This window comes from Embiotoca jacksoni, unplaced genomic scaffold (genome assembly GCF_022577435.1).
Source record: "Embiotoca jacksoni isolate LCO1_2020_lvr unplaced genomic scaffold, fEmbJac1.0.p SCAF_7, whole genome shotgun sequence".
Lineage (NCBI taxonomy): Eukaryota > Metazoa > Chordata > Actinopteri > Embiotocidae > Embiotoca > Embiotoca jacksoni.
In genome coordinates this window covers 15,199,180-15,227,031 of record NW_027185425.1, presented here as the reverse complement: position 1 = coordinate 15,227,031, position 27,852 = coordinate 15,199,180, and the positions used below count along the sequence as shown (strand labels likewise).

Here is a 27,852-nt window from a genome sequence, read left to right as displayed (position 1 = left end):
TGCGTTACATTACCCGCCTGCTACCTTGCTAAGTTGTTAGCCTCGATGGCCTGGAGTCATCGTCCATATTGTATTCTTACGAGCGAACTACTTGAACGCCAAGCAAAGCGTGCACCTGACTTCCCAACCACGAGCTCACAAGTTCCATTTGTAGGCAGCATCTGTGAATGTGTAAATAATGCTGACCTCAGCAGTTGGCTCAGAGCACAGCTGTACAGTCTCACAGAGCTGCTGGCCTGGCTGCAGCCTCTTCTTGTTATTCTCATCTCTCTCAGTCACACGTACTCGATAAAGCACCCAGATGCAATTCAAACACATTTAGTTTTATTTCCAAAATATTGCACTTCTCAGTTTTGTCAGGGAATAAGGACTTGGTAAGTCAGTCATGTCTAAAGTGGCATTATGCAGTGACATTTGCTTGACATTCACATCTTCGCCCTGACATCAGCCATTCTTTCCAACCGGGTAAATGACACATAAAATGACACATTAATAACTGGTGGTATACTCAGCAGGAATTAATTATGCTTTATTTTTTATTGTAAAATCTGGAGTCGGTTATTTCATTACTTTAATTAGTGTATCATTTTTAATGCATTAAGTTTTTTATTTTTATTTATTCATCTTTTTATAACCTGTTTAAAGTATATTGGTTGATTTAACTTTTACACGTTAACTGACTTATGTTTCTCTGCACCGCCACTATTATGTGTGTGTGTGTGTGTGTGGGGGGGGGGGGGGGGGGTTTCTATTATGTGAGGATGCACACAAATAGCACTGCATAACTAAACAGTACCAAATCTCATTCCACAGCTGAATACAGATCACTGTAGTTCGCTAATCAAACACACGATTGATAACACTCCATCTCTGCAGGCTATTATGTTCCCTGCATGCTCACAGTCATGTTGCTCCAGCGCTGAATAAGTAAATAAGAGCGGGCGGTGTGGGTTTCTATTTTTAGTGCACCCCACCCCAGACCATCTCTACTTAATTTGCTGCTGTGTTTTAGGAAATGAGCCTGTGGTGTGTGAACAATGTAATGACCCTCTCTGCTGTGAGCCGCATTTATGAGTCACACCCCCTCAGGCAGCTATTCATTCTCTCTATCATGCACACACACACACACACCCACACGCATGCCCACGCGCTCGCACATGCACACCAAAAATCACCCGAAAACAACCCTCCAGCCGACGTGCATGGTGCTAAATTAAAACAGAAACTTATATGGTTGCACAACAGCTGCGGGTGATGCATCTCTGGTTATTCATTTTTCTTATAACTACACAATAGCATGACATTTCCAGTGCAGCCGGAGTGAAACTCAACCATAAATAATTTGTTGACTTTCTAAAACTTCACCAGCGAACATCAAACTCTGTCAGTATCTCAGAGTTAAACAACAAGAACTTCTTTCTGCAGTCAGTGGAGCCTAGAAAACCCGTGCAGAAAGAAGAGGAAGATGTAGTGAAGAGACTCATCAGTGTGTTAAATCAGCCTGGACATTTCACTTTTTGAGTATGGGACACAGAAGCTGCTCATCTTCCTCACTGAGTTTTGTATCCATTTGCCACCTTTGACTGAAAGCAGCTCGTCTGCCTCTGGTGGGGGCTAAAAGGCATTTTGCGAAATGAAACTGATTTTACACTGGAGTAGAAATCAGTGAGGCAGGTTAAATAAACCACTAAACTGAAATTACACCTCACTACGAGGATAGGAATCAAAACATTCCCTTTAATTTTCACCTCAGTCACATGATAATAACTTAAAATCCAAGTGTGCACTCAGGGGCAGTCTAAAAATATACAGAACTCGCTCCATTTCTTTCACTGCATAGTTGAAAGTCGTCCTCGATTGCTCTCCTGTGCTCGACTTTGCCTTCCTGTGCTCGGCGCTGAAAAATGAACCGCAATGAATCATCATTAAGGGGGTGTAAAAATATAAACGTATTTAGGTGGTTAAATATTAGCTGTGACAACAGAACCGAATAGAATAGAATCTGGCCATGTACTTTACAAATATAAGCTGTTAAACTGTATATTTCAGTGTACAAGTCCTGAAAATTTGTTTTAACGTCAATAATATTTCTATACTGGAGGAGGGATTTTTTTTTTTTAACCTTTTTTATGCAATAGTCACAGCGTTATGTTTTCAGTTTGTCCGTCCGTTCGTCCCGTTCTCGTGAACGCGATATCTGATGAACGCCTGAAGGGAATTTGGTCAAACTTGGCAAAAACATTCACTTCATACCAAGGATGAACTGATTAGAGGTAATTTGTCACAAATAAAACTCTTCAGATTTTGGAGGTCAAAGGTCAACATTACTGTGGAGTTCAATATCTATATGGGTTTGGACAGATATACATGCAAACTTAAACTTGAGTGGTTTGTGGAGGCATACCATCGCTAGGTAGTCATTCTAGTCTTACTGGAAACACATTCACTCAGAAAGCCTCAAAGTCTCTTTATGAACTTACTCGTGTTATTCACTGTTGCCATGTAAATCTAATTATTGCCTTCTTTGCCTGGTTTTCATCCCTACTTTCCCCTCTCCTTGTCTCCAGGAGCGTCTACTCTTATCCTTACTGCCTGCCCATATAGCCAGAGTGATGAAAGCTGAGATCATCCAGAGGCTGCAGGGACCAAACTTTGGTCGAACTGAGAGCACCAACAACTTCCACAACCTCTACGTGCAGCGGCACACCAATGTCAGGTGAGGTTCCCTCTCCTTTATCTGTGCCTCCACATAAAGGTTATCATTTTCTGCTCTCATCTCAGCGCTTGATTGCTCCTATGCCATCCTGTCCTCCTCTTCATCACCTCTCGCCCTTCGTCATCTTTTGTCCTCCCCTCTCTACCTGCTCTTACGTGGATAACTACCACATACTCTGTGCTCCTCTCATCCGAATTCATGTTCCTTTATTTCGTCGCCTCCTCTCCTGTCCTTCCCCACCATCTCCTCTACATCCCATCTTCTTGGTCCTTCTCATTGCCATGGCCAAATTCAATTCGGAGTTAATCCACCTCCATATTACTCTGAGGTCGTCTGTTCTCGATGATGTCCCCGTGTACACTGAGGGGGTTCATAGAAACAGAGCCACGTACACAAATCCAGGCTTACAACAAGAACCATCGAATGTCCTCTAAGAACGCGATTTCTGTTACGCTGCAGCTTCAGTGTCACTGTCTCATTAAAGCAGGCCTCAGGTGTGTGTGTCGGACATGCGTGTGTCCTCATGTTGATCAGCCTATTAACAGGGCAATCTTTATAGAACAAAGAACAGACACCCAAAGACAGGTGGCAATGTGGGTTTTGCTGTAATCCGCCCACACGACATCCACTGCCTCCACTATCAATCCTCCAGCTGTCATAATTGGTGTTGCGATGTTATAATTCTTTGTCTTTGGGAAATGGTCGTATGCTTGTAGAAGCTTTGCAGACTTGTCACAGTTGTTGGAGAAGGAAACATTTTAAGGCATTCAGCTAAAACAAAGCTCTATGTTTTGGGATGGGGATTGTTTTTGTTTTCTTTTTTGCTTCTTTTTCATGCAAAATAAGCGGGACATTTCAAATTTTATCGCAGCCAAGAGTGTAATTAAGTGCTGGGAGCTAAACAGGTGCAGTCTAATACAACAGAATCAAAATAAAGCCTACCTTAATGCAGGTCATAAGGTTCAATTATTGATGATCTGTTTCATCACCTGCTGGTTATTTTGGTGGCTGAAGTTTGTGCAGTTGTGTAGCCGTGTTGCATTATACTGAGAGGTGTTTCTATTATTTGCTCTACTCTCATTTCAATAAGAAGACATCGTTAGTAGTGATTAACAATTTAGGGAAGTCATGACAGTTTGAGTAATAAAGACGAACAGACTCTGACGATGAGAGGCCACTTCATAGAGCGATGTCCCAAATGGATATAGGAGGTAGGACAGGACCACACGGAGCCCAGAGGCTGGAGGTGGTGGAGCAAAGTACGCAGATTTCAAGTTTGTATCTCTAGACACTTAACACCCAACAATTCAACAAATTCCCACATGAACAAAAGCAGGAAGGAAATACTCCCTTTTAACTAGAAGAAGACCGGGAGTGGGAGGTCATCTGCCTCGACCTGTTGGGGTGAGGGAAGAGCAGAGATGACTGATGGAAACTTCAGCTGAGGCTCCCAAGAAAAGTAGACGGATGAGGTGGTGATGAGGAGGAGGAGGCAAAATGAGAAAATTACAATGATATTTAAAGAACAGGACGAGAAACTGATTGGCTCAACAACAATAACAAAAAACACAGGCAGAAAGATCATTGGTCAAGAATCCTGACGACAAGATTATGAATTAGTGATTTGACAGCGTGGGAAAGCTGAAGTGACGAAGAAAATAGAGCAGCCGTAGAAGCTCACTAACAGAGGAATGAAGAAGAAACATGACGGAACAGATCTTCCTTATTTAACATGTATAATCTTCATTAATATACAGTACTGTGTAAAAGTTTTCAGTTCTAAAGGTAATGTGAGGATGCGTTCAAAAATAATACCATGAATAGGTTTTATTAATACTTAGTGTGAACACACTTTGCCATTAAAACAGCCACAGCTCTCCTGAGCAATCAGGTTCCTTCCTGACGGTATTGTCTGATGAATATAAATCTTCTGAAGTGGGGGCAAACAAAATGCCCCAAAAAACCTGTCAGTAGGATGCAACATATTTCAACAGGACAAGAAACTACAACCTCAAACCATTAAGCTGAATCAACCAAACAGGTTGTAGAGTAGCGTTGTATGAGATGTGTACGTAATAAACTGGCAGCTCAGTGTATAAAGGAGAAGAAGTGCCAGAGTGATGGGATAATTTAGTTACACTCTGAACATATAGAAACCAGCACAGCACCACAGTATGTATTGTATTAGTTCATTTGTATTTCGGTGTGTAGAGGCCTTCATCTTTCTTCTGTTGCCCTGAACATTTAATAGTCACCACCAGTGAAGTGCCATTTAGCAATTTAATGGGTTTATGGAGAACCACACTGGACGACTTAAAGTAGTCACATCAACTGCAGCAAACATGTTACTCTGAGTGGTTCTGCTCTTTTTAGCAATAGTAATAGTGTTATTTGTTATTTCTCCTCACGTCCTGCAGCATCCTCTATGCAGACATTGTGGGCTTCACCCGGCTGGCCAGTGACTGCTCTCCTGGTGAACTCGTGCACATGCTGAACGAACTTTTCGGCAAATTTGACCAGATTGCAAAGGTAACTCTGTGTGTGTGTGTGTGTGTGTGTGTGTGTGTGTGTGTGTGTGTGTGTGTGTAGGATGAAAACTAAAACTATCATAAAAGAAATGGTTGAAAGAGGAGAAAAGAAAAGGATCACATGCCATAAAATAAACTGTCTAAGGATGTTCGTTCAGGAAAAATATTAGATTTTTCAAAAGTCCGATAAGCAATGCTCTTGCTGTGGTCTTGTAATGGATTCTAATATACTGTGCTGTGTGATGTTTTACCGTGCCCATGCTGTAGCTGAATGAGGCAAATAGTACGGGGAATAGTTTCCATTATAAAGTGCTCTAATACTACCTCCACAAAATGCAGCTTCAAACAGAATACAAAATTTAGAGCAAAGATTTTGCCATTTGAACTACCTTAAACTAATCCCTTATTTTCAGTAAGAGCCCGACCGAGGCTGGAATTCTTGGCCAAAACCCATATGAGGGAGGAAAAAAATATTCTGATATGGATGTACTGACTGCTATTCTTTACTTGTAGTGTATTTATAAATAATTATTTTGCAATAATCCCTCAAACGTCATTTTGACACTTGTGGCAAATATATGCAACGGAAGCAGGGTACAGGAGGACATTTTAATCAATCGATTGGATTTAATGGAGAAATAATGGATGTTTATGACATAAAAATGTTCATCTTGGTTCACGTCTTGCAGCTAATGTCATCAAGGCAAGGTCATCAATTCTCTTAATTTGAATCGGTTCGTTATAAAACAAGCGAGATGCGAGACCAAGCTGTCTTGTGTTGTCAATCAGATGAAACGCGTCCCTCAAAATAATTTGTTTCTGTGTCCTGCGGCCTCGGTCGGCCTTCCTGCTGTACCTTCCCCGAGCGCTGTGTGCGTGTGTGGGCTGGTCAGAGTGTATCTCACGGTCTCGTGGGTGCTCAGCTACACGGGCCTGAACAGTTGAGTCAGGCTCTCTCGGCTTTGTGTCCAGCAGCTCTGTCTTTCTGTCTGACGAAGCTGCCGTTATATAAACCCAGTCCAATGATGAGATGTTACACATCCCACATGTGGAATGGAGAGTGTTATGTGTGTGGGCGAATGATTTTGGGCCTGATGGATGTAACTCTCTTGTGTGCATGAGGGTTTGCTGGAGGTGAGGAGGAAATAAAATAGTCAGCAAAGGTAATGATGATTTTGGGCAGATTATGGTTCGAAAAGTTTAATGATGGATATTCTTTACTTCCTTCTCTTTCTGTCTCTCTTTAAGGAAAACGAATGTATGCGAATCAAGATCCTGGGAGACTGTTATTACTGTGTGTCTGGTCTGCCCGAGTCGCTGCCGAATCACGCCAGGAACTGCGTGAAGATGGGCCTGGATATGTGTGAGGCCATCAAGTAAAATACCAGATCTCTCCCTCTCTTTCACCCTCTTTCTTTCTCTCTCCCTCTCTCTCTCACACACACACACACACACACACACCAACAGAAACACAAATACAAACACAAACAAATAAATGCCTGTCAAAACAGATTGAGCAGAAGGAATGCCAGACTTAATTCCAGCTCTGTTTGAACTCCAGAGTAAACACAGTGTGAGTGCAATATGATAAGCCTCCCGACTGAACAAATTCAAACAAATTTAAAAAAAAATGAATCTCTTTTCGGCTCGTCCCCTCCCTCTTTTGCTCTCTGTCTGTGTCTTTCACTCATGCATGAAAACACACATTAGTTTTATAGACCAAGCGCTGACCTTTAATCACAGTGCGATTAAAGGTGCCGTACGGTGTCGTCCACCTGTGGCGTGATGAAGCCCAGTGTGGATCTCACTGCTGTTTTAGGGGAATATCTAACCAGGGAGAATTCAATTGTGGAGGAAAAAAGAAAAAAACAATTACCCCCGGCACAAAAGAGCACCAGGTGTCTTTGATAGTTTCAGACCGACACAGTTGGCATTTTCCCATCCAATGCCCAATTTATTCAAATGGCAGATGTACTTGCGCCCATATGTGTCCAAATGAGGTGTGGTCAGGCACGTTGTTGGTCCATTCCTACTTCGAGGGAGCGAGAAGTGATTGACCCACAAAAACCTGGTCTTAAGTCAATGTTGCAGTATTTTACTGTTATTTGAAGGGCATATTATTAAGGTAGTAATACATAGGTGGGTAGACAACATGTGTTGTTACTCACAAAGGGACATGCAGCAGCACACAAACATGCAAAACATTAAAAATCAATTGATTACTATGTGATAGAATATTATTGGGTGTATCAGTCTGCTCAGTTTGAGCTCAGCAGATCTGTTTCCACTGCAGAGAAGAGATCTTTTATGCTACCTGGCAAATCAGAGGTTATAATAGTAATCCACCAAGGTGCAAGTGCACCCGGCTTTTGGAGGAAATACCGGAGGTTCCTCTGATTGGTTAATTTCATGTTACACCCGAAATACATCTGTGATTTATTAAGACACCTATGCTGTGTTCTTATTGTCCACTCGTCCAATATATATCACACTACATAGTGGACGAGTGGCCAGTCAGAGTGGATTTTGTTCACGATGTAGGAAACTAAGTTATTGGACGAGTGGACAATTCGAAAGCTGCATTAGTACCACACCTTTGAATCATGCACCTTACTTTGTGCTGAGATTATCCATGGTTGAACTAGTGAAAGTGGATTTGGACTCGCCCTCAATGCACCCACAGCATGTGCTTTAGAGTCTTAGATAGTTAAATTACAGTCAACTGAGTTTTTGGTTTTTTTATCTTTACAAATGTTGATAGGTGTGTTTTTCATCCTTTGATAAAGTTAGACGAGCCCTTTCCTCCTGCTTTCAGTCTTCATGCTAAGCTAGGCTAACCCCGTCCTAACTCCAGCTTTCTGCCCAACTTTGATATTAATATTAACCGTCTCATCTCACCTTCAAAAAGAAAGCCAATGAGCACCTTCAAAGACTCCTCCGTCTGCTCTGCACTCTTCACAGGAAGGTCCGAGATGCCACCGGCGTCGACATCAACATGCGCGTCGGCGTTCATTCTGGAAACGTCCTCTGTGGCGTGATCGGCCTCCGGAAGTGGCAGTATGATGTGTGGTCACATGACGTGACGCTAGCCAATCACATGGAGGCGGGAGGCGTGCCGGGGTAAGATATGAATACTTCAAACACTGTTTCAGTCGAGCTGCCTGCTGCTGCAGCGCTACTTTGGAAATCTTGTGGTTAGCTCACAGTGCATCTTCCATTACCAAGATAATTTACATCAGGAAATGCACACATTTACAGAGAGAACATGCCTTTCCTAATTCTACCAGTTGTAAACATTTTAGTCAATTACAGCAGCCTCATGTCCGAGCAGCTCTACATTTATTATGTGGCCATTAGGTCTGCCACTCCATCAGTGTAACAAGCTCGGGGAAATTGGGCTGGTGTGTGTGTGTGTGTGTGTGTGTGTGTGTGTGTGTGTGTGTGTGTGTGTGTGTGCGTGTGTGTGTGTGTCTGTGTGTGTGTGTGCGCGTGCGCGCTGAAAATAAGCTCTCCAGTGCCATAATGCCGTCTCACTGGGTTGCTAACGGTTTGTCTCCCATTATGCCTGCTAAAAGGTATCTGAAAAAAAAAACAACCACATATTTCCATCTCCTTTCATCTCTGTTTGGGTGTAACAAAAAAAAAGCTGAAAGAGGAGAATTGCAGGTTAGTGTAGTTATACAGCTGGAAAAGTAAATAATGTGTTTGATAGAGCTGTCGGAGACGCAAGCTCTTCACCTCCCATCGTCTGTCCACTCAGGAGGGTCCACATCTCCTCAGTGACGCTGGAGCATTTGAAAGGCTCTTACAAGGTGGAGCCCGGAGACGGACAGAGCAGAGACTCCTACCTGAAAGAACACGGCGTGGTCACCTACCTGGTCATCAACCCCAAGGTCAGATACCAGCACTGACATCTTTTTAGACATGTTCAGAAGAACTCAGAAAACACTGTTGAAGAAGTAGAGAAAGAGCGGGTGTAGACTTAGTGGATAATTAAGATTTCTTAGAAAACAGTAGATGACATCACTGTTTTATTTGTTTTGCTGTTAGTTTCATACAAAATGTGTCCGTTTTTTGTGAAAATATAGTGACGATATCTTTTTATATATATATATTTTTTTTTTATCATGGTCTTATATCACTAGTTGTACATATGAGGTTGGTTGGGGGAAAAGACATTGTGATACATTTTGAGAGGCGCGATGCAGCACCGAGGACAAACAATATAACAGGAACATCTGTCTGTATAATGCACAGCAGGGTAATGTCGTGTTTTTACAAAAAGTAACTCAGAAGGTTATTTTTTTGTTGTGTAAAAAAACAACAGTTTATGGCGTTTCTATGGTGATAATGTGCTGCTGTTATTTTGTCCAGCTTTTAATTAAAAGCATCCCCATCATTTTACACACATTACTATTGCTGTCCAAAAGAAAACTATGGACATTTGATCATTTTGATCTTGTCGGAGAAGCTGGAGGCTCCTGAAGTGTTCCTTCACAGGTTCAGAAATTCACCCAAATTCTTAAAGTATATTTAAAGTAGCGGTGTGTAGGATTTAGAGGCGTCAGGCAGTGAGGTTGCAAACTGCAACCAACTCAACACCCCTCGCCTCACGCTCCTCTTTAGGGCCCTCTCTGGGCCGAGTGTTTGGTTTGTCCCTTCAGGGCTACTGTAGAAACATGGCGGTGCAACATGGCGCGCTCTGTAGATATGAAGGGTTCATTCTTAAGGAACAAAAACAACAACTATTGTTACTTTTAGATGATTTTACACGAATAAAAACTGAAGTAATAACTTTGTATTGATTTTTGACAATAGATCACCCTAAATCCTGCACACTGAACATTTAACAAGACTAAGACAGCCATGCTAGTGGTAAAGATGATTATGGTGATGTTTAGCAGGAGTAATGTTTACCATGTTTGCATCTTGGTTTAATATTTGATAATAATCGGTAAACACGGATGAGGCGGATGGGATTGTCATTGGTCTTGTACATATTTTGTCATTTCAGTCTGGACCAAAATAAAATAGTTTGTCATTTTGGAGACACATTGTTGATATTTTACTCGCTCTAGATTACGCGGTGTTTTGTGTAGTCTATCGCATGACCCAGTGTGAATATTCACAGAGTAATTTGAAGTCTGTTTGCAGCAGCAACGTGTCCTCACAGTATATGTGTGTTCTTTTAGTCATGGCTTTGTAGGTTTTTGTGATTTGGTATCAGATTTAATGAGGGTCTGTTTTCAACATCACTGCCTCACAAACATGTGAATACACTGGTCAGTGTTACACACACGTAAAAATACATCATCACCTCTTCATCCTGCCAAGAGCACAGTGAGTAGCTGAAGTACAGGAAAATAACATCACGTACCAATGAAAATATGTCATCAAATGAACAACATTTCAGCAGGTGGATTTGTTTGAGGCTCTGTGAGAGGACGAAGACACTGTGCTGCTCCTCGTCTCAAACCAGGACATAAACAGGCTGATTAATAACATTTAAGGGTTCCGCCTCTTCTCCAAACTCTACTGAGAACATATTTATATAGAATATGCTCCTGGCATCCAGGCTTGGCAAATAAACAACTATGCATAACAGTCCTCCCTTTCCTAATCCCCATATAACTTGACTAGGATGCATCCACCCTCCCAATTATCAGCTGATAGACTTTCCATCTTCCACCTTCAGGCATCCTGTGTTCACTATATTATTGCTTCAAAGACCTCCAGGTTCTCAGTGCAACTCTGGCCGGTATTTTCTGAAAAGATAAAGCACTTCTTTCCACAAAAAGTTACTTTTCAGCATTGGTTATTCTCCAAATGAAGCGGCACCAACCATGACGTCACCCATTGGTTTGTGAACTATTCTGAAGCCTCGAGTTCAGATTTTGGCCGTCGCCATCTTGCTTTTATTTTGGAGCCAGAAGTGACCGTATTTGGACAAGCTGAGGGGACACAAGCCGTGAATCGGACTCAATCTGAATGAGAACCCGAGGACACTAAACCCCGCCCACCGATAGCAGAAACCTGACTGCGCCACAGGCATGTCCATCAAACTGACACTCCCGCAAATATACCGCTTTTTGATTTTGTATTTCATGAGACAAGTTGCATGGGAGTCTATGGAGCCAGAGCCTTTTCGGAGCCAACCCTTAGTGGCTTTTGGTGGTATTACACTTCATGGCACTTCTGCATTGGCCTCACTTTTCAGACCCGGAAGCTAAGTCCACTTTTATATACAGTCTATGCCCCAAATCTGGGTCTTGTCTTCTCCTTTTCATCTTGTGATTTCTCTCCAAAGTGACCTCGATCAAGGATCGGTGGATTTCCCATAAAATCATCACACCATTTCAAACCCTCTCCAAGTTTCTTAGAGTCCAGACTTCCGACTTAGTAGCAGAATCTTTCAGTTTTTTGTGTCAGTTTTGGAAACACAGAGGAAACCGTGTATTATTTTATCACACGGGAGTCTCATACATTCAGTGAATTGAAACAAAAAAGATTGTCTGAGTTTTCAATGTAATGATCAAGCATGTTTTGTTGTTGTTATCGTATCTCGGAGTATTGCAAAAGGAAGAAGTCATCTATCTATGCTGACATTTTCAGTCCATATTTCAACACACTTTATCTGAGTGGTTGTAACTTTGGTTCAGTTTAGAAATGAGAGGTTATTTTAGCATTCATGGCAGTTGCAATGATCTCAGCTGCCTTTTTTAATGGCGGCTGTATTTTTGCATGTCATGAGAGACCAGCTCTCACCATGTTGGTATATTTTTTGTAGTTCTTTTTTTAGCTTTTTCTAGTATCCCATTTATGAAAGCAGAGTTGCAACACTTGAGTAGAGAGACCTAATTTACTCTCACTTCCTACAACTCTGCTGTGATTAACTTAACCAGCAGTTTTTAGGCCTTGCTCAAGTCTCTGGGTATTTAAACTGTTCTTCTTACAGTCTAATGTCATGATCTTATAGGAGTGTCTCTGCAGAATATGACACACTGCTCTGTAACCTTTCATTCATTAGAGTAGAGATAGCTTTTCAATAACCTATCAGATATTGGAAAAAGGCTGCAGGAGCTCTGTGACATTTTCAAGAAGAAGCCCTGAATGGATCAAGGCCAAATATGGAGAATGGATCACAGGAGGTGTCGTCTCCGCTGTCATTGTCATTGATTGTCACTGTCAGGGCTGTTCAGTACCGCCGCGGGAAATAAACGCTGCCGCCATGGACTGTGTCTGTTTCAATTCTCTTCGACTTGTGTGCCGTGTTTGTTCAGTCACAATACCTGTCTTTCAGTGAGCAATTACAATAAATCACCAGAGCTATGGTACTTGTCATCCTCCCAGAAATCCTGGCGCGTCTGTGAGCGCTGAAGTGTCGTGTTCTTTGTCAGAGTAAAAGCACTCCTGCCCAAATAAAAGGAGAACTGCATCATCCGCGACTAAAAGTGTTTTAAGTAGCTCAAAGCATTGACGGGCAGGTCACTGATGTCAAGAGCTGTCAATTGACCGCTGTTCCCAAAGCAGCCAGTCCTTTTTACTTTACTCCCACTGAGTTTGAGCACAGCGGATTTGTTAAAGTCTGCTTTATTCAGCTTAGAGAGGCAAGCCCTTTAATGTTTGTTACGGAGGAAGAAATACAGTTGAAACTTTTTGCTTTCTCAAATATTTTGAAGAAGATGTTGACACATTATAAAATGTAAGCAGCTAGTGTTTTGTGAACCTCACTGGAAAACTATTTTATATTCTAATGAGCCTAAACATTTTGGCCAATCCTTGTGTGGACTCTATTCATCAGACCGGCATTACATCATCCAGAGTTGGCTCTGATCACCACGCCCCTTTCCAGGTGAAAATAATCCTGCATTCTGCATTGTGAAACCAAAAGGAAGTCGACAATTTTTTTTTCAAAACTTCTACCTTAAACGTACTGTTTCAAATTAGAAACTCTATGCTCAAGAGTTCCTGTGTGGTTAGTTGCACCAACAAAAACAAAAAGGCTCATCTCTGATTTACGCCCCATAAGGTTTGATGGTTCTAAGCTTTACAAGAGGAAGATAACAGGTCACTGTGTGTTATAATGGAGCTCGTTAGTTGTCAGAGGACAATGCTATTGTTAGCTAGCATATAATTTGTTGAGCACGACTGAAAAGTAAAATATTCCCCTGGTGATTTGCTCACCTGGAGACCCAATGAGTTAAAACTAGATGTCAACGTAGGACACCACTGGACACTGAGTGGGATTATTTCACCAATTTAATGCTGGTTAGGAGACCAAAGGCAAATGATAGAAGAGGGATCAAATAAAACTTTTCAATCTATCCAACTTGTTCTATGGCAGGCAGAATGGGCATATATTACCTTGACAGAATGTTCTTGGGTGGTTTATAAACTAATTTGACACTGGTGGTTTTCTAATGGTTTGGTTTCGCTATTTTACATTAAAGTCTTAAATCTTAATGAGTGTCATTTGTTTTCCCCCCAAAAGGGGGCGGGGACCTGCTGCAAGCCAAAGTTCCCAGATTGTGATTTCCTGAAGGGACTGAGACATGTCAGACCATCACAATCTTGCGATCGCGAGACGTAACGCAAATTCAAACAATCTCCAGAATTTGATGGGAGCTTCCAATTTCTCCACAGTAAAGTGATTTATTACAACCAAATTAAGGCTTTTAACAAAAATAACTCCACTAATACATTAACAGCAGATGCTCTACGTCCTTTACATTGCGAGTGGAGTCACCGTAGGTCGGATTTGTTCCGACACATCCCCCAACAAGATCTGTACATTACATCAAGGATCACCTGCCTGTTTTCTGTATTCCTGTTGGTGTTCCCAGACGGAGAGACACAGCCCGCTGCTCGGTGTGCGCTCTCGTGCCTCTCTGGACGGCGGGAAGATGAGGGCATCTGTCAGGATGACTCGATACCTGGAGTCCTGGGGAGCTGCCAAACCCTTCGCCAACCTCCACCATCGAGACAGCATGACCACGGACAATGGCAAGATCAACACCACTGTGAGTGCTCTTTGTCCCTGTCACACAAACACACACTAACATTCAGGTATCAGCTACTTATAGTCAGAGTGCGATTCCTGTTTCAGGACGTTCCAATGGGGCAGTACCACTTCCAGAGACGAGAGAGGTGAGTCAGAAGCTTTGATGCGTCTGTGATCGTGACACAAGTAACGCTCTGTCAACACAGTATTTCATCACATAAACAGGAGCTCTTCTACTCTTTGTCCATGTTTAAATCTGTCCTCTCTTCTCTTCAATCCCAGGTCCAAATCTCAGAGGAGGAGGTTCGAGGAAGAACTCAATGAACGAATGATCCGCACCATCGACGGCATCAACTCCCAAAAGTAAGCATCATTTCTGCTGCCGCACATCTGAGCTCTGCATCACTGTTAATGCTCACAAGCGAGGGACAGGCACTTCTGATGAAGGCAGCAAATTAGTGGAGACGCCAAGTTCACAACTATATTCATCTCTGATGAACGTACTCTGTTATAGCTATTATATGTAGTATACACAAAAACACAGTGGTTTGAAGTAACCTCTGAGTCAATCACACAACGTCAGTCAGTTAAAGTGTGATCCAAAGTGACACAGAGGAATGTCAATCAAGGCTACATTTGTTTTATCATGTTTTATCGATGTGACGATGCTTTCATTTATTTATTCTATCTTATTAAGATTTTTAGTGACATACAATTAAGAGAAAGGACAACATTAAAGCTCCCAGCAATTAAAGCTAAGGTCAAGCATAACATTTGTATTTATTTCAACAGCCGCGAGATGCAAGATAATGATCATTTTCAGTTTATTTATTGGTGTTTTGGTTCATGACTGAACTGGCTTGGTCCTCTGTGCTGTCTGTCTCACGTGTGTCTTCAGGCAGTGGCTGAAGTCTGAGGACATCCAGAGGATCTCATTGTTCTTTCACAACAAAGCTCTGGAGAAAGAGGTAGTCGAATGCATGTAAAACACCAGCGGCACAGTTCACTGGGGAAACAAAGCAATGGGATTGTAGAGGAATTAATGGAAAAGAAGTCCTTACGGAGGCTGTACAAGCTTAATATCCACTATATATTCTATACCACTAATTTATCTTTAAATGTCCTTTTCCTCTCATGATTTGCAGATTGTTTTTGCTTCATATTTGCCTTATTACAGTATATTTCCGTCGGATATATTGTGTGCTATTCTAGATTTTGCTTTGGCACATCATCCTGGAGCTAATTTTTTGCCTTATCTTCTCTCAACAGTACAGATCTACTACATTACCTGCCTTCAAGTACTACGTCACCTGCGCCTGCCTCATATTCTGCTGTATATTCATTGTGCAGGTCCTCGTCTTGCCCAAGTAAGTCTGCACCCCTTTTTCACAGGATTTAAACAGCGTTCTCCCCGCAGCATCAGAAAACTGTGGCAGCGGCTCGATGTGGAAAAGCCATTTGACGCCAGCTGTCTCATCAACCGGGCCGCGCTGAAATGAAAGAGGCGGGGGAGCAAGAGGCGGAATGTTAAAAAGCTGATGGAGATGAAAGAGCACCATGTCTGCCTGTGATTATAGATCAGGTGAATCAAAGTGTGGCGTCTCTTTAATGGCCAGGAGAGAAATTCGCAGTCATGCTAATTTACTGCTCCTGGGAGCCAAAGGTGTAATTCAGCATCTGAGAGGCCATTGATTTTCTAATTCACCTCTCTCTCTCACTCGCTTTATCTTTGCTCTGTTTGTTGCAGCATCGCTCCGCACATTTAGACGTGACATCATCTGTTTTATGGCAGGCGTCTTTTAAATCAGCCGTATCTGTTTTCTTTTAGAAAAACTGATACACGAGCAAATTTCCTCTTGTAGCGACAGTACGCGCTGCTGTTACGCTACAGCAGCGGAGATGGATGGATGGCAGCTCTGAGGCAGAACACACTGGAACGTTCATTATATTCATGGCGATGGATGGCACCGCAGAGGGTCGAGTGGTGCCAAGAAAGTAATGTGTGTGTGTGTGTGTGTGTGTGTGTGTGTGTGTGTGTGTGTGTGTGTGTGTTACAGAACTGCAGTGCTGGGGATCTCCTTTGGCCTGGCATTCTTGTTGTTGGCTCTGATCCTGCTCCTTTGCTTCGCTGGTCACATTCTGGTGGGTTTGTATGGATTTACCAGTGAACACACACACGAACACACACACACACACACACACACACACACACACGCACGCACACACACACACACACACACACACACACACAACACAACACAAACCAAATTTGTTTCAGACAGAAATTAAGTAAAAACTGTAAAGCAGAGGTCTTTGACCTTTTTTCTTCTGAGACCTACTTTGACAAACTGAAAGTTTCCGAGAGCTACTCATGTTTAGCAACATTTATTCACATAGCTGAGCTCCACAAAACCAGTTCAATATGCTTCTTTTATGTGAACAACAACAAATTGATACTCAACCAAGCAGCAACCAACCAGTGATGTCACCCATTGGTTTGTAAACTGCCATTATGAAGACTCAAGTTTAGATTTAGTCTAATCTCTCGTTTTAATCTTTTATGACTGTGGAAATCACTGAGCTATTAAGTGAGCAAATCACAAGATTATTGTCAAATTACCCCCTCCGGACACATCATAGTCTTGTACTATCACAAGATCAGTTTATGACCTTTCATAAATGATCTGCCCATTAAGTTTAAACTTTGAATCTGCTATAAGAGAAAGGCTTGCCATAATTTTGTTCCGTTATGGTAATTGTCTTAGCTTTTTGAGATTTAGCATTTTGTTTCGTTACATAAAGTTTGTTGTTTTGTATAAATGTCAATCCTTTCACATGTTTTTTTTCTTCTTTCGTATCATACATCTCAATACATAACAATTATTTTAACTTGAAAGCTTCAATTTCCATCTTTCATTCAGTGATGTATTACTATGACTCAACTGAATGAAACACAAAGCCCTGTTTTCATTAAACGAGTGTTAAACTAGACACACTTGCAAAGCACTAGTCTGCTGCCTGATGAAAACTGCTTTGCGATAGTGTTTGCTGGCACTGCATCACCTCATCTGAGCACCATGAACAGGCTTTCAATAAAAACTATGGTAAAACAAAAATATTTCACACTAAAACACAATATTTTTATTTGAACCACCACATGGAGCAGCTCCTTCATTTAACACTGTTCAGTGTAGGAGCTGAACAACTTAATGGCATGTCCCAAAGGAACCCGGCTGCCTTTTGTCTTCTTCCTTTTCTCGTTACATTATTGGTTAATTCTGATGTGAAATTTAAATGCTGCTGCTGAAAATGAATCCTATAATGTTACTTTATACATTTTAGATGTTTAAATAACAATTTAATTAGTTTATATTGGAGAAACAGCGAGTGGATTATCTGAGAGGCGGTAAACAAAAGCTCATCCACCGATTCGCTGTTTGTTTGTTATCCAGCACGAATGGAGCGATGGGTTACATTTCCAAGCTGCCAGAGGTACCTGTCACAGATGTTTTATGGATAGATCCGATCAGTACATGATCTCTCCCTTAGGACCCCATTTCCTCCTTCTTCCTTCTCAAGAGGGTATCGTGGGTCACTTGTAATTAATGGGGGTTATCAATAACCTTGGGTCTGTCTTGACTCAGATATCAGCTTTCTGTACAGCTTCAGTGAAAACTGAAAAGGGGAGATAAAGATCCGGTTTGATGAGTTTGTTATAACTATCAATTTACCACTTGATATATTCCCAGTAGAAGCTGCTGTAGTTACTGTTAAGATCACAACTGACCAATGAGAGGCCATGAGTGTTTGTGTATGTGCATGTGCTTGTGACAAATTAATGTACATTTGAAAGAAGTTTGAAATTGGAAAAGGAAGAGACACAATTACCAGAATAACACCGGAGTAACACGAAGAAACTTCTTCAGCTCAAACATTTGGGGGAGAATAAAAAGTTAGATGTTTTTTACTGAAGTTAATTTCACTCATTCAGCTTACTGTCAGCGAAGCTCTTTCAAAACGTGGCGTCTACGAGCTGCGGTCCTCAGACCCTGTTCTGATTTAGTCAGATATCTGCCCTGAACTCTGAAGAGTTCATGAGACTTTTTAAATTGATTTCCAACTCATCCGTATCCTTTTTATTAATCAGAGTCCCCAGATGACAGCAATTCTCTAGTTGTACGAGCAGGAGGAGTAAAAGATTTCCCTACGAGTTGCATCCTGTTTTTTGTTTTTCAGAGAGTCGTTCTTTGTGTTTCTCCACTGGTGTTTGTCCCTCTGTCTTCCTCCTCCAGTCACTCCCTTTGTTTCTTCGTATCAACAGCAGGGAAGGAAGGGGTCCTTCTGCTCTCTTACATGGTTCCCGACTTCCTCCCGCATCATCGTCACCAATAACCCCTGGCTACGATTGGTGCTCACCATGACGACCACTGCTCTTATTCTGGTGATGGCTGTCTTCAATATGGTGAGAAGTCTGCTGGTTCTCGTAGCACTAATGGTCAGCATTTCTTCTGATAGCAGCAACAGGAAGACAGTGGACATTACTTGACTTTAATAAATCAGAAATAATAATAATAATAAGAGCATAAAATCATATTGAAGTGTAAAACATTACCGTGGAGAAAATATCCTGCTGAGTATGTGCTGAGCAGGAGTGAGTCCCAAGTTGAGTTAATTGGCTGGTATACAGTTGCAATTAAAATAATTTAACCCCACATTTTTATCTTTTTTTTTTTTTTTTTTTGCAATGCAGCCGTCTCATAATTATTGAACTCCTGTCTGATGTCGCTGTTTTTTAAATCCCTTACGAGCAGGGTTGCAGTGCTCTTTGTGAAGTACAGGAATACATCCATGTTAAGTTGTGGCTTGTTTCTAAGGTTGCGTAATCACTATGGTGATAAGTTTACGTGCAATAGTCAGTGATGCAGTCTATATATTTTAATAGCTTATATTGTTGACTTTATTGAAATGAACCTTCGAGCCTCACCAATATCAGCCAGACGATTTTATTGCCGATAATGGCATATCGGTACTGAGGTATGTCTGCAATATGCATTTTTTGCAGAACATAATGCAGAGGAAGATGCTCGGGGTAAATTAGAATTGGTTCTATGTTTGTCTAATAGTTAATTATTAATTAATAAATTGCCGGTGAAGATTCGGTGCTCTTACTATTAACTGTAAAATATAATTCGTCCATATTTGTTACAAGTGTCAAAAGTGTTTGATAACTACATTTGAAGGACCATTACAAAAAAAAAAAAAAAAAAATCGGTGTTAATACTTGTATAGTCTATATATAATGAGTATCAGCTGATATATTGATATTGGAAATTTTACTCCCTACTGTCAGTATTGTCCCAAAAAAATCCAGTATCTTCCAAAAGTCATTACTCTGCAAATGTAATGTAACTCAGCTCACCTTTGATCTTCTGTCTTTTCTGTTTTGTTGGTTAGTTCTTTGTGGAGGATCCCGGGGGATCTATAGAGGATGTCCTGACGACTGTTTCATCTGGGAATCTAACCAACGACAGCCTGTTGGACTATATGGAAGAAAACACAGGCAAAAACAAGTTTTACCTTCCAGTGAGTACAGAAGGGAGACATCAACAACATGAGCTGGGAGAAGGCTCCACCAGTCTCCACAACTTCTCATCTCATATATCGATCTAAAACTGCAACATTGAAAATGTGTTGTCCGTATTAGCTCTTCTACTCATTTCATTTTGAAGAGATATATTTGGCTCTTGTCTGGATTTCCCTAAATTCCCTATGTGAATAGATAAGATCTGGTCACTCTCTATTGGAGATTGTTTCCAGTTGTTTCATCCTAATGGGTCTTGACCTCAGGTTTAACATTGAAACTGCAGCCTTTAACCAATCAGTATTGAACACCATGTGGTATGTTGTGCGCCAAAACGCACCTGTAAACAACAGAGACCCTCCCATAGTGTGAATACACTGCAACAGTATGCTGGTAAATACACACTGCAAGACTGTGGCGTCAATTCTTCAATGTTTGCTGGTGTTGCTGCAACGTTTCGTATCGTTTCGTCGAGCTCTACCACTGCCTCCATTATTGGAAATACAGTTCAAAACAAAAGCTAAGGTTCAACATTATCTGACTAAACACCGAATGACACCATAATGACTTTTGGAAAAAAGTCAATAGACTTTGTATTTTATGAGAGAAGTTGAATGGGAGTTGATGGAGGCTTTTTGGAGCCAACTTCTAGCGGCCCTGCGTGATAGTGCACTTTCAGGCACCTGGGCATTGGCCGCACTTTTCAGACCTGGAAGATACGTCCACTTTTATATCCAGTCTATGGTCGGTGTGAACACAGATATGAATCCACTGGCAGGCGTTTGCTTTGGGCAACATCCCTCACTGTTCGCTGTTACACAGCTCTGTCTCTTCACTGTAGAATAACAATAATTCAAACAGACAACCATGTACATATTTTCCCAGTTTCGGGAGGAAGCTTTTGTATAGCTGTGTAAAATCTGTGATGCCAATGAAAGTCCCTCCAAGGAAAACAAAAATGTTTATTTAAGTCACCAGTGGCACCAGTTGTCAGACCTACAGGGAAATTCCTAAAGCTCAAAGCTCTCATTCATTGTCGTGTTTATTCTCGACGAGCCTTGTCACACACACAGAGCGTACTGAACTAACATACTATTAAGTGTGTTTTTCTATAGGAATTTTGACATATTTTTTCTGGCATTATGCACACTCTGGTTCTGTTCTTGCATGATTCTTGTTTGTAGACTGACTCGCAATATGTTTTATTTTAGCTTGATACATCCACATAACACAGAGCTTATACATTTAACTCATCTGCAGCACGTTACATGAGTGATTCACCTCTGTAGGAAGTGTTATTGGTGACCATGTGTTTATTTTTTTTACTCTCCAGTACTTCATCTACTGCTGTATTCTGGGCCTGGTGTCGTGCTCAGTGTTCCTGAGGATCAACTACGAGCTGAAGATGGTGGTGATGCTGGTCGCCGTGGTGATCTACAACATCATCATCCTCCAGACGCATGCCTCTCTCCTGGACGGATTCAGCAAAGCGTTGTACCCCACCGACAAACTAGACAGGTACCCGCACACGCGTCCTCATCCACTACAGGCAACGATGAGACAGTTATTATGATGAGGCCCACTTAAGGGCTATACTGTGTTATCTGTTTGAAACCCTCCGCCCCCTCCCCACCGCCCCCCCCGCTGACCCTGCAGCCTGCTCGCATCGTTAGAGCACAGCCTGTTAAAGTGACTAATGAGACTGGACCTCGGTCTTCAGGGAGAGACTGATGCTGAGGTAATATCTCATATGACTGTCGATCAAGTGTAACCCCTGGAGACGAGGGGGAGGAGAAAGAGGAGGAGGAGGAGGAGGAGGAGGAGGAGGAGGAAGAGGGTTAGGCTGGGTTGGGTTAACAGAGCTGAATTCCTTTCTCACGTTTGACTGACAGCTGGAGTCTCACTGCTGAGAAAATCTCGTTATGCAAAAAGTTTTCAGGCCACCGACAGACTGCAGAATGAGGTACTTTTTTCTCACTCCGTGTTTTTTTCTCTCTCACCTCGGCTTTATTAGCATGAAGAGTGAGTGCACTGCTTTTGAAAAGCACTGAGGCAAATAGATAATAATACTTATGAAGTCCTAAATAAAAAGGGAATGGACCAGGGCTGCCCGAGGAGTCGGTTTTATTTCTTGACGAGAAGTAATTTACACTTCATCACCTGCTGCGAATGTTCTCACGTGTCATCAGAGGAGCCGACTGTAGATCAGATCTGGTGAGCGTCTTCTCCACCTCCTCTGGGTTGTTATCAACAACCTGTGTGAGAGTATACCAGCGACTGGTGTGCCAGACCTTTGTTGTCATGGTAACAACAATAAACACGTGAAAATTTGTTAAGGTTTGTGAATAGTTTGAGTTGAAAAAAAAGTGATTTTTATTTAAGTTTAATTACAAGATGTAGGTTAAGATACGTACGTGACATGAAATAAATTCAATATCTTAACATGCGTGTCATTAACATGCGTCGGTTCATATACGCCGACTTTAGTTTTCATACGGAATAAAACAGAAAATCCTGGATAGACTGATTAAAGGGAAGTAATACATGTAAACTACATGAACACTGCACAGAACAAAAGTATTCAACATACATGATCTCGTAAACAGAATCTTAAAGGGATTAATTCTGGTTTCTTTACAATATCTTTTATTTTAATGGACCATTTATATCTACAGAAACATATAAGCAGATACAAAAAATGTCAGAAAGCTTTTAACCAGACATGCCCAAATTATTTCTTGTGAAGGGCCAAAAATAAATCGGGATTCATCCAAATATTAAATATTTTACAGAAAATCAACATTCTAAACTTCAAATGATATTTCACAATAATTAAAACGCAGAAATTATTGTCAGAAACAGTCGTTTTTCTTTTTTTTTCTAAATGTTCTCTTGTCAGTGTGTCACTGCTTCGATCTCTCATTTTGACTGGCAGCTCAACGTCGTAGGACACTGACAGCACACGAGCATCAGCAGGAGAGAGAGAAAGAATACCATCGTTCTACGTAGATTAGACGTGTGAGCCAGTCAAGAGGGACGCTGAACAGCACTGTGCTAAGACTCTTATTATTATACTTCATAAAATGTACGGCTCTTAGTCATTACTGTTCGGATTTTACAGCCCCAAATTGGGCTGCGCTGCTTTAAAGGATCTACACGTGGTTGTTCGTGTTTGTGCCAATTTACTACAAATCATGCACACCGTACATTGTCGCTGATTATTTTCCAAGAAATAAATCAAGTCTGTTCCCTAAATTCCAGGGAGCCATTTAATTCTGTTCATACAGGATGAAAATCAAGCAGCAGAGAAGCTGATTTGTTGCATAAAGTAGTGATTCATCACCATGAATGTCAGCGTGTCTACTTTGTGATGAGAGTAAAAGCAGATATGTTGTTCATGGTGATGTCTGAGTTATGAGTAGATTTTCATTTTGTAAATGTACTGAAATAAACTGAGAGTAATGGCTGTCTGGAAGGCTGCTAAATAACATTATTAGCAGGAACATAACATGTACATAAATAACAATAAATGGCTACGACATAAAACATTTTTTATTGTTGACAAATCCCAAAGAAAGACCAAAACCAGCCATCATTGTCGGTCTCTGAATACATTACAATATTCTCCCATCTGTCACCCGCAAGCACATCAGTTCCTTCTGAAGAAGTCTATTTTTAAAACCACGTCACGAATATGATACGAGAAAAGCTCTGAAACTTTTGTCATCATACTTATCAGTAATTGTTACTTCAGCAAAAGGAAGAAAATTGACTATTTTCAGCTGTGGATGAATATATATTTGATGTGCCAGGTCGTAGGGGCTGGCTCAAAATAAACTACAGTGTGTGTGTGTGTGTGTGTGTGTGTGTGTGTGTGTGTGTGTGTGTGTGTGTGTGTGTGTGTGTTTTTACAGTGAAACAAATAAAGAATGTGTCCAGACTATCTGACATGCTGTAAATACATCAGGTGTCTCCAGTTAAACAGTGATGAACGACAATCCTAATCATGTGTGAAAACATTGCGTTCCTCTCGCTGTGTTCAGACCAGGAGTCCTGAAGGATCTGAAGACCATGGGCTCTGTGTCGATGTTCATCTTCTTCATCACGCTGCTGGTCCTGGCCAGGCAGGTGAGTCGCTCTCTCGAAGTCACAGTGACGTCACTGTTCATCACCGTGTAATAGTGACACACATTTTTTTTCCGTAGGTTGGGTCACTCACTTCAGACATCCGTATCAGATTTTGGCACAGAATCAGAACTATTTAAGAGATCAGCGGATCTAAAAATAACTTTTACTCCTCTCCAGAGTCATTTTTGTGAAGCAGGGTTGAAGGATTTGGCTCAGATGGACGTGTTCGTGGTGTTGAGACCTAAACTGAGCTGACACAGATCTGTAGGTGTTTCATCTTTTTTTGGCGGGGTACCATCCATCATCTGTGACCTCGAAGCAGATGTTCTGGATAGAAAGATCGACCCGCAGGGCTGCAGGACCCAAATCTGGGGCTCCCGAGAGCCAAGCAGCTCTGTGTGTTGTTCTCATTCTAGGTCACTGTCACCAGAAGCGAGGAAGATATTTGTTTTGGAAACACAGCTTTGCTGTGTAAAACTCTTTGTTGCAGGCTTATCAAGGGGTAATTGGACTCATTCCTCCGGATGTTGTCTAGCTGTAAATTAGTGCCGAACAAAGCTTCATCAGTTTAATCAGACAATTCTGGAAACAGGTCGTAAGGTTTCCTGAGTGCTGCTTCGACACAGAAGTACGTGAATCAGAGCCGGATGTCTTTTTTTTTTTTTTTTTTTTTTTTTTACGCCTTTAGCCTGCTATTAATAAACTTCCCTTGCAAAATTTTCACCATCAGCCCTAATGAGCCTTTTTTTCCCGGCCATTTAGTCAGAGGGAGGAGAAACCACGTTTCTAGAAACGAGGCATCTGTAATTCATCCCTCAAGAACAGATGCTCAGTGGAGCAAAACTCATTTACAGCCTCGTTAGCTGGTTTCTAAACGGCATCTGGAATGAGCTCCGTCTCTTCTGGCCTACTTTTCTAGACTCGTGGAGGTGCTGGAGATGCTCTCTCCTCACACGAGGAGAAAGCGCTCAATCTGGACATACGTCTACATACACCAATGATTCTGACTGACTCTCCTCAGAGGCCAGAAGCTCATCTATTTCATCTCCAGGCCATCAACGCGGTAGCACAAGATGCCAGCGCAGCGCCGGATAGACCTTCACTGTTGGGGGGCTTCTAAATTGGCACCATTCTTTAATCTCGAGGGAAACCTATTCAGTACACACATACATCATCCAGACTGCTAACCACACGTATGAAATAGATCTCACAGGGGACTGAAAACCCTCCCACTCACGTGCGCAAACACACACACACACACACACACACACACACACACACACACACACACACACACACACACTGCAGGGGCCGGCCAGCAGGTAGCCCGGAGCCTTCAGAAATCCTCCATATGACGGCGTGTTCAGTGGACCCCATCTGATGCTCAAACACACACTCCCCGGACGTTTTGACCTCGATTTGTGAGTCTTACTGACATATTTAGATGTGTTCCAAACTCCTTCAAGCATGAATAACCAAAAAGAGAAAGAAGAAAAAGAAGCGGTGGCTATCTTTTATGCAAAGCAGTCCCGTCCGCTCGCCATTTCCTTGAGCGATCATAGCGGAGCCTCTCACATTGTTTCATTGTCGTATTATTGGGGCATTAATTTTCTATGAATACCAAGCATGCCCTTCAGTTTCAGTCCGTTAGGTTTTTTTAGAAATCCTATATTGTTTCCATTTGGTGGCGATGATGAGAACGAGACGCAGGCAGCCCGTCCCGGAGACACGTCCTCATATCGTGGATACATTTCTGTAGCTGGAGGAGTAAACAAGGTTGATTCAAACACGTGTGCTTCTAACAACATTCAGTCTGCGCTTGGACTCATTTTGCTAAAATGTATTTCTGCATTTAACTGAGTTAAAAATCACTTTCTTAATCTTGATATTGGTTTATCTTTCCTGCTTTTGGTGCAAGTTGCCTCGGAGAGAGTGTTGGGTGTGAATGACGCAGGTGTCTCTTTACTCTGTGTCCTCCTGTAACAGAATGAATATTACTGTAGGTTGGACTTCCTGTGGAGGGACAAGTTCAAGAGGGAGTGTGAGGAGATCGAAACCATGGAGAATCTCAACCGGGTCCTGCTGGAGAACGTTTTACCGGCTCACGTCGCCGAACACTTCCTGGGGCGCAACTGGAAGAATGAGGTGAATGAGAGGAGACGGTCGCTTCACTACTTCAGATTATAAATACAGTTCAGGTTCAGTTCAGTTTAGGAAATACACTTATTCATGTTAGTAATGTCTGTGTGATGAATGTGTAGCTGGAGCCAGAAGCTGGTTGGTTAAGCCCACCACAATAGACTGAAAACAGGAGAAACAGTCTGACTGCATCCAAAGCAAGTGGCAACCAACTGTGAAGTCCCCCATTGGCTTGAGATCTGCTGTTGAGAAGCTTACAGTCTGGCATTTTGATCAACACCATCTTGGGGGGGGGGGTTTGAGCCAGAAGTGATTATATTTGGAGGAGCTGGGGAGGAGGGAACAGTAAATGTGATTCGATCTGACTGTGAACGCTGGGACACCATGCCCACCTATAGGGGAAACCTGACTGCACTCACGGCATGTCAATCTAACCTGGCATGCCCCCAAACACACCTCTCTTTGGGTCTTAATATCTACCAGAATAATACCAGAACATGGATAAGAAGGAGTGAATGTAGCGAATGACACCATAATGACCTGTGGCAATTGACGCTTTTCAAATGGGAGTTGGTTGAAGCCAAGCAGCAACCAAAAAGACGTCACTCGCTTAGTTGCAGATCACATATGCTGAGTATTTATTATCTTATTGCTTCTGTATGCTGCTGTAGCGAAAAAATTTCCCCTCGGGGATTAATAAAGTAACTACCTAACCTAACCTAACCTATTGCGATAACACATGTTGCGATATATTACCTGTTTTCAACTGAAAATTTTGCCCACGAAAGAAAATTTTGTCAACATCTCTTTTATTCCACCGGCAACCACCAGTGGCGTCGCCCATTGGTTTGGGAGCCGTCATTCTGAGGCCTCCAGTTTGGCATTTCGGGCCGTCGCCACTTTCCATTGGTCTCACTTTTCAGACCCGGGAACTACTTCATATACAGAGTACATTTTCAGCCCGCCCCTAGTGGCCCGAAGTAGTATTACACTCCAAAGCACTATCGCATTGGCTTCACTTCCATTTGTATATGATTCTGTCTGAAGGAAACAAAATCTCGTGTGGCAATGTTGCCCCCCTCCACCTTCTCCCCTTCACCCCCCCCCCCCCCCCCCCCCCCACCCCCTTTAGACAAAACTGTACTCATGTACTTCTCTCTCTGCCATGTTGTCATGCCGGTAAGTAAACTGTCAACTACGACGCGTACCCCATTTTTTAGGTTCAATTTGGTAAATAGCGATTATAAGTTCTTGTTTCAGTGGAACGAAGAATGACATTAATACTGAAGAACTCTCAGGAAAGTCTTTCTCTGATTTCGAAGCGGATTTGTGGATGTTTACTCCCAATGAACATCGGAGACATACGCCACACTGAATCTACAAATAGGAGTATGTGTGTGTTGAGATTTAAGAGTTATGACTCCATGAACGAAAATTACTTTTAATACACCAGCCCCTTTCACCTCAGGCAATATTTCTGCCTCGGCTCTCTCCTTCGGCGATTCCCTTTACAACCCTCCAAAGCTCTTCTGGAGAGACCGACCTCCCAGTGATACTCTCTGGTTCAACCCCAAACAAAACCAAAGACAGCATATTGTGACAAGTATGACTGTGCCAAGCTGAGAAACCGTGACTCCTGGGAGAATGTGTTATTTTAACATTTAATTTTTTTTTGTACAACTACCTGTTTCCCTCCGTTGGCAGTCTTCCTGTCGACTGTTTCTTCATGTTGACCACATAGACACGAGGATGATATTGA

General features: G+C 42.0%; 1 protein-coding gene across 2 annotated transcripts in view; it reads left to right on the top strand.

Annotated features, from left to right (window-relative positions):
* adcy2b (adenylate cyclase 2b (brain)) overlaps window positions 1-27,852 on the top strand; it is a 53,133-nt gene that overhangs the window by 19,876 nt on the left and 5,405 nt on the right. Inside the window, exons 6-21 of one of the 2 annotated variants that reach the window (XM_069176416.1) lie at window positions 2,568-2,716; window positions 5,134-5,245; window positions 6,493-6,620; window positions 8,206-8,364; window positions 9,005-9,137; window positions 14,088-14,264; window positions 14,351-14,391; window positions 14,528-14,608; window positions 15,144-15,213; window positions 15,515-15,612; window positions 16,303-16,387; window positions 18,567-18,707; window positions 19,700-19,828; window positions 21,160-21,344; window positions 23,870-23,954; window positions 25,941-26,099. In XM_069176416.1, the coding sequence (XP_069032517.1) occupies window positions 2,568-2,716; window positions 5,134-5,245; window positions 6,493-6,620; window positions 8,206-8,364; window positions 9,005-9,137; window positions 14,088-14,264; window positions 14,351-14,391; window positions 14,528-14,608; window positions 15,144-15,213; window positions 15,515-15,612; window positions 16,303-16,387; window positions 18,567-18,707; window positions 19,700-19,828; window positions 21,160-21,344; window positions 23,870-23,954; window positions 25,941-26,099 (1,932 nt within the window). Of the gene's footprint in view, window positions 1-2,567; window positions 2,717-5,133; window positions 5,246-6,492; window positions 6,621-8,205; window positions 8,365-8,956; window positions 9,138-14,087; window positions 14,265-14,350; window positions 14,392-14,527; window positions 14,609-15,143; window positions 15,214-15,514; window positions 15,613-16,302; window positions 16,388-18,566; window positions 18,708-19,699; window positions 19,829-21,159; window positions 21,345-23,869; window positions 23,955-25,940; window positions 26,100-27,852 lie in introns of both variants that reach the window. The other variant, XM_069176414.1, reaches the window with a different exon arrangement.